The sequence below is a fragment of the Lepidochelys kempii genome, chromosome 11 (assembly GCF_965140265.1).
Source record: "Lepidochelys kempii isolate rLepKem1 chromosome 11, rLepKem1.hap2, whole genome shotgun sequence".
NCBI classification, from domain to species: domain Eukaryota; kingdom Metazoa; phylum Chordata; order Testudines; family Cheloniidae; genus Lepidochelys; species Lepidochelys kempii.
In genome coordinates, this window is record NC_133266.1 from 8,235,618 (window position 1) to 8,247,830 (window position 12,213).

The 12,213-nt window shown below is 42.8% G+C and overlaps 2 protein-coding genes across 14 annotated transcripts in view; one reads left to right on the top strand and one right to left on the bottom strand.

The window, feature by feature from the left end:
* Positions 1–8,344, top strand: part of LOC140895430 (band 4.1-like protein 5) — a 59,365-nt gene extending 51,021 nt beyond the window's left edge. For both annotated transcript variants that reach the window (XM_073305059.1, XM_073305061.1), the window contains one exon: positions 299–8,344. In XM_073305059.1, the coding sequence (XP_073161160.1) occupies positions 299–383 (85 nt within the window). In that variant the 3' untranslated portion in view covers positions 384–8,344. The remainder of the gene's footprint in view (positions 1–298) is intronic.
* LOC140895429 (uncharacterized) overlaps positions 1–12,213 on the bottom strand; it is an 82,128-nt gene that overhangs the window by 10,844 nt on the left and 59,071 nt on the right. For 8 of the 12 annotated variants that reach the window (XM_073305057.1, XM_073305058.1, XM_073305050.1 and 5 more), the window contains 3 exons: positions 2,647–2,913; positions 1,550–1,629; positions 1,075–1,153 (listed from right to left, as the gene is read on the bottom strand). In XM_073305057.1, coding sequence (XP_073161158.1) covers positions 1,075–1,153; positions 1,550–1,629; positions 2,647–2,809 — 322 coding nt within the window. In that variant the 5' untranslated portion in view covers positions 2,810–2,913. Of the gene's footprint in view, positions 1–1,074; positions 1,154–1,549; positions 2,914–12,213 lie in introns of those variants that run through there. The other 4 variants (XM_073305053.1, XM_073305054.1, XM_073305055.1 and 1 more) reach the window with 4 other exon arrangements.

Below are 12,213 nucleotides of genomic sequence, written 5' to 3' on the forward strand. Positions count from 1 at the left end.
TACTGCTCGTGGGAAAATATATATAATATGCTTATGTAATGTTGCACTGAAATATTAATAGTAAATTATTTAACAGCATATAAAATTAAATACTGCAATATTGTCCACGGAAAATATATAAAATGTTATTGGATAGAATATTAATGTCCCATTGCCTTTATTAGAGCTAAATCAGTGATAAAAACAAAACAAAAAAATTAGTCTTTCAAGACAGTCAGGAAAAATTTTAAGAAATGCTGTTTTCATTTTTCCCTTTTCTTCATCTTAAGTAGTTTTCTACTTTATTTGATCTTTTTAGGGCATGTCTACACTTACCAGGGATCGATGCTGCTGCAATTGATACACTGGGGGTTGATTTAGCAGGTCTAGTGAATACCCACTAAATCGACCACAGATCACTCTCCTGTCAACTCCGGTACTCCACCGGAAGGAGAAGCATAAGGTAAGTTGACAGAAAAGCATCTCATGTCGACACAACGCAGTGTAGACACCACCATAAGTTGACCTAAGCTACACTGACTCCAGCTACATTATTCATGTGGCTGGAGTTGCGTAACTTAGGTCCACTTACCCCCGTAGCATAGACAAGGCCTTAGTGCCAGCCTTTCTATGTGTTTCTCAGAGTGCAAAATATGTTACTATTTTCTTCCCGTAATAGACAAAAACTTGTGACTTTTCTTTACATTGGACATAATTTAGAAAAAAAATCCCCTCATATCTAAGCCTGCTATTTCACTGCTAAAGAACTTTTTAAAGATCAACTTATAAAACTCTAAAAGTAAAGAGTCTAATGAAAATGCTGAAAACCTTGAGTACAGAAATGTTGCTACAAAATGTTTCCTGCTGGAAAGGAAAATTGATTGTTTGACAGTTTAACAGCCGAATTTTTTAGTACAAAATTCTGTCTGTGGTTTTGCATGTAAAACTCGCAGTGAAGCCAAAGGGAAACGGGAGCGTGTGTACATACAAGTACATCAGAGGACACAACTGGGCCCTTGCTATTTATTACCCTCTGTGGAATTACTGTGTATTTGAGCTGCCTCTTGGAAGAAAACTGGTTATCTTGTTCCATACCAATGTCATACATCCAGAGAGGGATCTTCACCTGCGTAAAAGCAGAATCCACCATCCCACCGAAAATATAGAGGATGCCCTGCAGGCACAATGATATTCATTTATCACCCGGAGTGCAGTACAAAAATCTAAAAACAATTTTAAAAGGACAAAGCCCCCATCACCAAATAAAATACCCTAAAATGCACAGCCAATCTTAACCAGTCAACAAGAATGCCACTAGGCCATTTATTATTATTATTTGAGTGCTGTATAAGGACAGCAAAAAATCATCTAGTGATACAGTTAACGATAGTATAGTAATTCTTATTTATCAAAACATTTTACAGACCACATACAGATATCATGCCTGAAATGCAGCCATGTCTTGGGGGGGAAGGTGACAAATTGTTCCCCAGGGCACAGCAACGAAACAGTTTGTGCCACAGCACCAAAGAAAAACATCTATTGAGGAGCAGGACTAATTTAAACTCACCTGATAAGCCACCATTGAATGTTCTTCCAGTTCTTCTGGGCCATCTTCTGAACAATCCAGTTTTTCCCATTCATTGCTTGCTAGGAAACAAAAGGAGCGCTAAAATGGATACACACAAACCACATGGAAGTCAGCAGTAGGGTGAAGATGAGATGCTTTGAAGGAGGCATCTTTGGTTCTGCCTGCACTTCCAAAATGAGCCACGACTGATACTGGGATCAAACACAGTTTTCCCGTTGACTGGTGTGGGAAGGTGAAAATGTAAACAACTTTAACTGGATTGTTCATTCACCATTTTTTTTCTATTAGCATGGAAGGTTGAATTAATTTCTCCCACAAAATAGGTTTGTACTTTTCTATTTGGCAAACAATTTTATCTCTCTCTTGGTTTGAACAGAGTTAAAATTGATAATGGTTTTTATGTATTGTACACCAAAGCTTCGGTATCCCACAAGCATCAGTTTCAGCATAGCACTGGGATTCATGCTAGTGAACTGACCCTGACTGGGCCAAAATGGGGAGCACAAAACACTGGGGTGTTAAATGAACTTCACAAAAAAAGTGTTTGTTTTAATTTATTTGTAATGAAAGTTACAAATTTGATAATTCAGCCTTACAATATCCAGGTGTTTTTGTACTAAAATGTTGCAGTAATTATCTGTATTTTTAATATGTAACTTGAATCAGAGTATTTTAAGGAGAGCATTATTTTTAGCTTAAAATAAGGGAAAACAAATCTGATGCTTCGGTGTGTAATGACAACAGGAACATATGTGCACCCCATTACATAATTAGGTAGATGCATTATGGGCTTTTCACCTACACCACAACCATTCAGCTCTGGCACTTGCGAGAGGCAGAATACCAGCTTCAATGGATCAATATGGCAAATCCTACCATTCCCAAACTGTGGAATGTGAACTTGACAGTCCATCTATTCACTTTACAGTTTTTTAAGAAGGTAGCAGGTGAACCATTAAAGTTTGGAAGCCGGTGGCCTAGAGACTTGTTATGCTATGGAGTGGCTCCGATTTCACAAGGATGTGAAACTCATGTGTGACTCTGCATCCAGTCGTACAGTGGAGGGACACACTTACCTATATTGTACCGCCAGAAGTCACTTAGGCTGCTATTGCACCGACCCCCATAAAGATAAACAAACCCTCTGCAGATGCTGCAGGCATGTTTGAACCGATCACATGGAAAAGGCTTGCTCTGTGGTACAGGTTTCCATAGGCACATTGCAGTTTTCCTTTTCATCCCTACATCTGGGTTCTTGCCAAATCCATTGTCTTCTGTAAAGGGTAGCAGTACCAGGGAGATCCCCCCAAAAAGTCAGGGACCCAGTCTCATCTTGGTACAGTCTGCGAATGAGAGTGAGGGAGAATTTAAAATAGTGTCAGAAGTTTGATGCAGCCCTATGATACAAAACATTCCTGTTTTCTGCCTGCCTCACCAAAACTACCACCATTTAACTTACGTCAGTTAATGAACTCCACAGCAACACCACTTCTTTCGTCAATTGGGGTAACACACTGATTATAATATATTTGGACTTCAGTAAAGCATTTGATATGTTGACTCACAAAATCTTCCTTTCCGAACCCAGTGTTTTTCAAAGTTCGGGTCGCGATCCAGTACTGGGTCGCGGCATGTAAGGTGCTGGATCGCTTTGCTCAGCAGCCAGGGACCCTAGGAACTCTGGTCAGCACTGCTGACCAGGAAGTTAAAAATCCCATCGCCCAGCTAAGGCAGGCTAGTGTCTACCTGTTCCTATGCTGCACCTCGGAAGCGGCCAGAAGCAGGTCTGGCTTCTAGGCAGGGGGGCCACAGGGCTCTGCGTGTTGCCCCTGCCCCGAGCACCGGCTTCGCACTCCCATTGGCTGGGAACGGGCCAATGGGAGCTGGGGGTGGGGGTGTGCCGCGCAGAGCTGCTTGCGTACCTCAGCCTAGGAGCCGCACCTGCTGCTGGCCGCTTCCGGCCCCTTCCAAGTCACAGTGCAGTCCACGGTACCAGGACAGGCGGGAAGCCTGCCTTAGCACCCCGGCTGCGCCGCTGACCGGGAGCTGCCGGAGTTAAGTCCGTGCCTCAATTCCCTGCCCCAGCCTTGAGCCCCTTCCTGCACCCCAAACCCCTCATCCCCGGCTCCACCCCAGAGCCCTGACCCCCTCCCACACCCCAAATCCCTCACCCAGCCTTGAGCCCCCTCAAACCCAGAACCCCTTCTGCACCCCAAATTCCTCATCTCCAGCTCCATTGGGTCACGGGCATCAATTATTTTCTTCAACTGGGTCCCCAGAAAAAAAGTTTAAAAACCACTGTTTGAATTTAAGACTTTTGTGAATTGCAAAGTGATTGAAAGATGGCAAATAAAGGGAAGTAACAGACAATGGGCTTTGTCTAGGAAAGGTGTACAGAAATAAAACCACAGGGACTGTGGCTAGGTTTGTTTTACATCCTCTTGTAATCTGTGTCTGATACAAAGTTGGGAGGATAAAACATACAGATTAAAAGTGGGCCACAAGAAGTAATCCAGACTGAATTTAGACGCCACGCTCAAAGGCATCTGGAGTCAAGGCAGACCTGGAGAAAACAAAGTAATACTTTAACCTAATTTGCCACAAGATATCACTGTATTTGGTGTAAAGAGAGCAAGAGCATTCATCTACCTTTTTTTAAAAAAAAAAAAAAAAAGTTTTAACCCTTTTCTTGTTGGGGCATGGCTAATGCTTAAAGGCTGCTTATTTTAAGGGAGCACAGATAATTTCAATAGTGGTAGCCATTCCATTTAAAAGACACACCATTTGTGAAACTGAGTGTGCCTTTTTCAACTGGACACTCTTGGTGTTAGCCAGAGTCCAAAATAACAAGAATTGAGAAGGAGGCTAAAGGTAGAAATCTAAGGTTACAGATTACAGACTAGCAGGCAAAGCACATTTGAAAATATCAGTCAGTAGTCATAGGTGTGAATGTATACTAAATAGCTAGTGCTCTAGGGAACCATCTTCAGACTAGGGACCGAATGGCTAGGCAGCAGTTCTGCGGAAAAGGACCTAGGGGTGACAGTGGATGAGAAGCTGGATATGAGTCAGCAGTGTGCCCTTGTTGCCAAGAAGGCCAATGGCATTTTGGGATGTATAAGTAGGGGCATAGCGAGCAGATCGAGGGATGTGATCGTCCCCCTCTATTCGACATTGGTGAGGCCTTATCTGGAGTACTGTGTCCAGTTTTGGGCCCCACACTACAAGAAGGATGTGGATAAATTGGAAAGAGTCTAGCGAAGGGCAACAAAAATGATTAGGGGTCTGGAACACATGACTTATGAGGAGAGGCTGAGGGAACTGGGATTGTTCAGTCTGCAGAAGAGAAGAATGAGGGGGGATTTGATAGCTGCTTTCAACTACCTGAGAGGTGGTTCCAGAGAGGATGGTTCTAGACTATTCTCAGTGGTAGAAGAGGACAGGACAAGGAGTAATGGTCTCAAGTTGCAGTGGGGGGGAGGGGGTTAGGTTGGATATTAGGAAAAACTTTTTCACTAGGAGGGTGGTGAAACACTGGAATGCGTTGCCTAGGGAGGTGGTGGAATCTCCTTCCTTAGAAGTTTTTAAGGTCAGGCTTGACAAAGCCCTGGCTAGAATGATTTAATTGGGGATTGGTCCTGCTTTTGAGCAGGGGGTTGGACTAGATGACCTCCTGAGGTCCCTGATATTCTATGATTCTATGACCTGCTGCAGGACTAAGTGAAATCTACTCCTAAGGCATCTGCTTTGAATATAATAATTACAAAGTAAAAAAGAGGATATGTTATCACTCTCTTTAATGACTGAGGATCTGGAAATATCCTAAAGCTAACTAGATGAATGGGTCTGAAACCCTTCGTTTGCCAAGATAGACATGCCAAGCCAAAAACAAAAAACCCCCACTCATATGCAAAAGTTTACCCTTACGTTTACATTAAATCTAAGTGGAAAGTAAAGGATTATGGAAGAGGCAAGCTGCCAATATGGAAAAAGAAAAATCTATGGACAGAATAAGTCCGTGGTTAATAGATGCTAGCTCTCCCAATCTTTGTTTTGTTTATGGTTCCAAGGTTGGACATCTGAGAAAAGGCGATCAGAGCTATCTGTCTTCAGTGCTAAAAGACTAGAATGGTTCAGTTTAAGGATGAAGCAAAGGAATAGAAAGCAGGTTCTGGAAAGTTTTATCCTCTCAATCTCAGGACATGATGCTAGCAGGCCTGCTCCTAGAGCAAAAAAGGAAGGACGCCCATTGTTACCAGTGGAGGAAGAAAAGGGCTGACTGTCACTATCCAGGGCAAAGCATGTTGAGAAAGGGGAGGAGTAAAGGGCCCTTAAAATACATATTCCTCTCCTTGTTGGTGTTGTAGGGAGGAGATGTCTGCTTGGTTGAGACTCCCTCCATCACTACAAAACTAATTTCCCCCTGCTGATACTCTCACCTTCTTGTCAACTGTTTGAAATGGATCACCTTGATTACATTGGCCTCATTAGCACTACAAAAAGTGATTTCCACCCCTGGTCAACTGTTGAGAATAGCCCACTTCCACCTTAATTGAATTGGCTCATTAGCACTGACCTCCCACTTGGCAAGTCAGCTCCCATCTTTTCATGTGCTGTGTATTTATACCTCTCTACTGTATTTTCCACTCCATGCATCTGATAAAGTGGGTTTTAGCCCATGAACGCTTATGCCCAAATAAATTTGTTCGTCTCTAAGGTGCCATAAGGGCTCATTGTTTTTGCTGATACAGACTAACATGGCTACCACTCTGAAACCTCTTATTAATAGTACATGCTGCTAATCTCACATCCTCCTTATAGTCTGAAGGGACTGGGGCTACACTTCACTTCCTGTTTATTATTAGTGTACACAGACAGTTACTGTGTGCTGTGAAACAGTTGTGTATCTTAATGGTGAGAGAGGCTATTCCCGAGTAGAGGATATGAAGCACTTTGGCATTCCAATGGATCAGAGGTGCAATATAAATCTGAATGTGGTTTGCATATAAAGCAATTACATCATCTGAGTCTGTAGCCAGAGAGCTTCATTGCCTCTGTTGCTGCTCACAGCTTTACTGAGTGGTAGCAAAGTGAAATTAACAAGAGTGGAAACTTTCAATGCAACTATTCATAACTCTGTGGCCAGTAGTGAAACTCTCACTAAACCTGTCAGTTTCATGCTTGGCAGCAAGCAGTAGCAAAAGCAGGTACTGGAATTGCATATCTATGTCTAGCTTAGTGATTTAGTTCTCTAGCTATGGGTTTCTCGCAACAAATATTTTGATGGCCTCAGAGTGCAGCCAACAAATTTTGCTGGTGGCCGCTCTGACAATTTTTTCTAAAATACTTAAATTAACTTTAGGAAAAACAAATAAATATGCACATATACACGTCCAAATCCTTGCAATTTATTTATGTAGTGTTTTTTGCAGTCTCAATAGTAAAAATAATGTATAGTTGTCTCTATTCTTTATTGGACCTGAACAGAATAGCAGCACAAATCAGGTGCTTTGCACATTCTTCTCTTTTTTGTTGTGGTTTCTTTTTCTTTTCTGTTTTTTAGACTTTGTAGCCAGTAAGTCTGCTGTTGTGAAAAGTGATACTTGTATGTTAATATAACTTTTCACAGCTTCCCAGCTAGCTACTAACTCTGCTGTGAAAAGTGATATTAGCTCCAACCCCTCAGACAGAGACAAATACCTACAAGATCTCTATCAAGCATTCTCACAACTACAGTACCCACCTGCGGAAGTGAAGGAACAGATTGATAGAGCCAGAAGAGTTCCCAGAAGTCACCTACTACAGGACAGGCCTAACAAAGAAAATAACAGAACGCCACTAGCCGTCACCTTCAGCCCCCAACTAAAACCCCTCCAACGCATTATCAAGGATCTACCTATCCTGAAGGATGACCCAACACTCTCACAAATCTTGGGACACAGGCCAGTCCTTGCCTACAGACAGCCCCCCAACCTGAAGCGAATACTCACCAGCAACCACATACCACACAACAGAACCACTAACCCAGGAACCTATCCTTGCAACAAAGCCCGTTGCCAACTGTGCCCACATATCTATTCAGGGGACACCATCACAGGGCCTAATAACGTCAGCCACACTATCAGAGGCTCGTTCACCTGCACATCCACCAATGTGATATATGCCATCATGTGCCAGCAATGCCCCTCTGCCATGTACATTGGTCAAACTGGACAGTCTCTATGTAAAAGAATAAATGGACACAAATCAGATGTCAAGAATTATAACATTCAAAAACCAGTTGGAGAACACTTCAATCTCTCTGGTCACTCGATTTCTGATCTCAAAGTGACTATCCTTCAACAAAAAAACTTCAAAAACAGACTCCAATGAGAGACTGCTGAATTGGAATTAATTTGCAAATTGGATACAATTAACTTAGGCTTGACTAGAGACTGGGAATGGTTGAGTTATTATAAAAAGTAACCTATTTTCCCTTGTTTATTCCTCCCCGCTCCCACAGTTCCTCAGACATTCTTGTTAAACCCTGGATTTGTGCTGGAAATGGCCCACCTTGATTATCATACACATTGTAAGGAGAGTGATCACTTTAGATAAGCTATTACCAACAGGAGAGTAGGGTGGGGGGAGAGAAAACCTTTTGTAGTGATAAACACCCATTTTTTCATGGTTTGTGTGTATAAAAACATCTTCTGTATTTTCCACAGTATGCATCCAATGAAGTCAGCTGTAGCTCACGAAAGCTTATGCTCAAATAAATTGGTTAGTCTTTAAGGTGCCACAAGTACTCCTTTTCTTTATACAAATATCAGATTTTCACAGTAGATTTGCTCAGCCCCAGCAAGCCTGGGGACAAATTAAGCTCTGGGTAGGGAGGCAATGGGGACCAGGGGCGATGGGTGTTTGTGTGAGAGGAGTCAGGGAGGCACCCACTATCACGCTGCTGAGGGTGGTGGCCAGAGCCTTGGGACCCAAGCCCTGCAACCAGATCCTGGGGCCCAAGCCCAAAGCCCTGTGGCTGGGGGATGGAGTCCACCACCGCATGGCCAAAGCTCAGGACCGGAGAAGGCAGCTGGGGCTAGGGGCAATGGGGGGGGGAAGAGGCAGTGAGCCAGGGTCAAAGCCAAAGCCTGTAACCGGGCGGCCGCAGCCCAAGGCTGGAGGAGGCAGCGGGGACCAGGGGTGATGGGGAGGGGTGGTGAGCCTAGGGATGGAGCCCACCACCATGCCGTGGAGCCTGCAACTCATCACCCCAGGGCTGAAGCCTGACCCCTCTGCCCCTGGAAAGTGAGGAACTCACTGTCTGCTTGCTCCTCTGTTGTTTGTCTCCAAAGGGGGGCAGGGCCCAACCCCTGCTGGTGGTCCCAATTGAGGGGCCCCTGATTTCTCTCCCTCCCCCGCTCCGCCACCCCCGTCATCGCTCAGCAGGCTGTGGCCGCAAGAAAAGCCCCTGATGGCTGCATTTGAGAAACACTGCTGAGTCTAACTAATAGGTGCTTAGTAAGTTTTTTGAACCTGCTTAGTAAGTTTTTGAGCCTCACTCAAAGTATACAGCTGTAGTAGTATCATTCAAGATCATTTTAGCAGTAGGACTTATTCTTTTTATCTTCCTGTTTGAAGAACTAACAGAGGCATCCAGTATTGCTTCACAGGCAACATAATCTAACAGGCTCACTATGTTATTAGCTACAATTCTACTAGAGGCTGCAGGGAAATCCCATAACAAGCAATGTGAAAATAACGGGTAAGTGCAGGGAAATATTTTTTAAATGGCAAAGGACAAACCATATTAAACTCCTCTTTCAATCAGAGCAGTGATAAAGCTGGCAATGCATTTATCCAAATTATCTCACATTGCAAGAGTTTCTTCTTTAGATTTATTTCTGTCCTCAACTTGGGATGAACCATCTCTTGAAGTGGAATGAGGCTTGTGAGGATCTGTTCCTGTCATAAATATAAAGGGAAGGGTAAACCCCTTTGAAATCCCTCCTGGCCAGGGGAAAGCTCCTCTCACCTGTAAAGGGTTAAGAAGCTAAAGGTAACCTCGCTGGCACCTGACCAAAATGACCAATGAGGAGACAAGATACTTTCAAAAGCTGGGAGGAGGGAGAGAAACAAAGGTTCTGTGAGTCTGTCTATAGTCTGTCTTTGTCGGGGATAGACCAGGAATGGAGTCTTAGAACTTTTAGTAAGTAATCTAGCTAGGTATGTGTTAGATTATGATTTCTTTAAATGGCTGAGAAAAGAATTGTGCTGAATAGAATAACTATTTCTGTCTGTGTATCTTTTTTGTAACTTAAGGTTTTGCCTAGAGGGGTTCTCTATGTTTTTGAATCTAATTACCCTGTAAGATATCTACCATCCTGATTTTACAGGGGGGATTTCTTTATTTCTATTTACTTCTATTTTTATTAAAAGTCTTCTTGTAAGAAAACTGAATGCTTTTTCATTGTTCTCAGATCCAAGGGTTTGGGTCTGTGGTCACCTATGCAAATTGGTGAGGCTTTTTATCCAACATTTCCCAGGAAAGGGGGGGTGCAAGTGTTGGGAGGATTGTTCATTGTTCTTAAGATCCAAGGGTCTGGGTCTGTAGTCACCTAGGCAAATTGGTGAGGCTTTTTACCAAACCTTGTCCAGGAAGTGGGGTGCAAGGTTTTGGGAAGTATTTTGGGGGGAAAGACGCGTCCAAACAGCTCTTCCCCAGTAACCAGTATTAGTTTGGTGGTGGTAGCGGCCAATCCAAGGACGACGGGTGGAATATTTTGTACCTTGGGGAAGTTTTGACCTAAGCTGGTAAAGATAAGCTTAGGAGGTTTTTCATGCAGGTCCCCACATCTGTACCCTAGAGTTCAGAGTGGGGGAGGAACCTTGACAGTTCCCCAAAAAAATGCTTTGCACCAGGGAAGCAAGGTATCTTCTCTTAGTATCTGCTTTCAGTCCAACTATTACCATATACAGACATGAAGTTTCATCCATGCAGGTGAGGTCACAAGGACACAATGTAAGTGGCAACACATGGTTACACACAATTTTCTTTGAGGAGAAGCCACTTTCCAGAAAAAGATTTGATTGCTGCACAGGGTCAACTGAGCTTGCTCTGGGCCAAGATGGCACTTTGCAAGCACAGTGATTAGATTCTAAAGGGCCAGTTTCTCAGACCTACATTTTGGTATTTATATTGTGCTCATCCACATAGTATGACATAGGTGCCTGAAGTTCAGGATTTATAACCATATTTAGCCATACTTAAGTCAATCAGGCTCTGCACAGGCACACAGGTCTGCTCACATAGCTCTGATTGCAGGATCAGGGCAATACCGTGACACAGAAACTACAAAGTAACTTGAACCTCTGTCAAGTTGCCGTTTGTTCCTACGTTGTTAGAAAAGGAAAACTGATGCTGCACTAGATTCAAGGATTAATGAACTCTTTAATACACAAGAAAATCCTGATCACAGAAGGATCCTGTAAGACTGTCTTTCTGTGTTCATAAACACGCTGGCTGAGTAATAGCGGTCAGGAATGATCCAATTGCATAATCATTTGTTTGTTCTTACAACCTCCTATAATCAACCTACCCTCTTTGTTTTCCCCTCTGAAACGCTACATAATATCTTAGATTTCACTACCATGTTCAAACCCAAGTTCTTGTTTCGTAGAGTTCTCGGTATTCAGTCACTTTATGCCAGTCTCCCGCATTCAGACAGGGTCTCAGACACATGGAGCCATATCCCCACAGGTTTTCAAACATTGGGTCCCCTATTCATTTCCAAAACCAGCTAAAAATGGCTGTCCTGGTTTTAAAAAACCTCCATGGATTTATTCCAGGCAACCTCGTGGCCCTTATTTGTCTCTACTTCTTTCTGCTCCTTCACTCCACTCATTAAGCACTACTTTCTTCTTTGCCCCTTCAAACAATCTCTCCGCTGTTAATGCAATAGCTTCCTTCTCTGCAACTCCTGTCACCTGGAACCGCCTTCCCGTATCTCTTCAACTCACATCAACCGTCCATCTCGCCTTACATTTCAAATAAAAAAACAAACAAACATGTTTCCTCCTTTGCTTATACCTCAATCTCTCTCTGCCTCTGCTGTTATTGATCTCTCTTCATACCTTCATCAGTTACACATGTAAAATAGTTCAGGATACAGTTTGTAACAAATAGGGTGCACAAAATGAAACTATGCAGCACAATATACAGTGTTACCCTCACTCTGGAGATCACAATAGCTCAAGCTCAGATTATTGCATAGGTACTGTTTGGAATAAAAAAAATCATTTTTGATTTTTTTGAATATTTTGTTTGCAACAAAAAATATTCTATTTGCGTAAAAGCAAACAAACCAGCAGTGTAGTGTAGGGTCCTGAACGACTATACTAGTGAGCTTAGTGCTACCTACTAAATAGCACTACTGCAGTCAATGGGACTAAACTCACAAATAAGTGTTTACAGGATCAGGCCTTAATTCAGCCCCATCACATGCTGCCTTGATGATGGGAAAGCTTGTTGATTATTATTAGATTTCTTTTCAATTTATTTTAACTTTAAAATCACGTAATAAAAGACAGAGAAGTACAGAGACTAAGGAAAAACAAGTTACATGAAAATAGCTTTGGAATACAAAATATGCAAAAACTTCAAT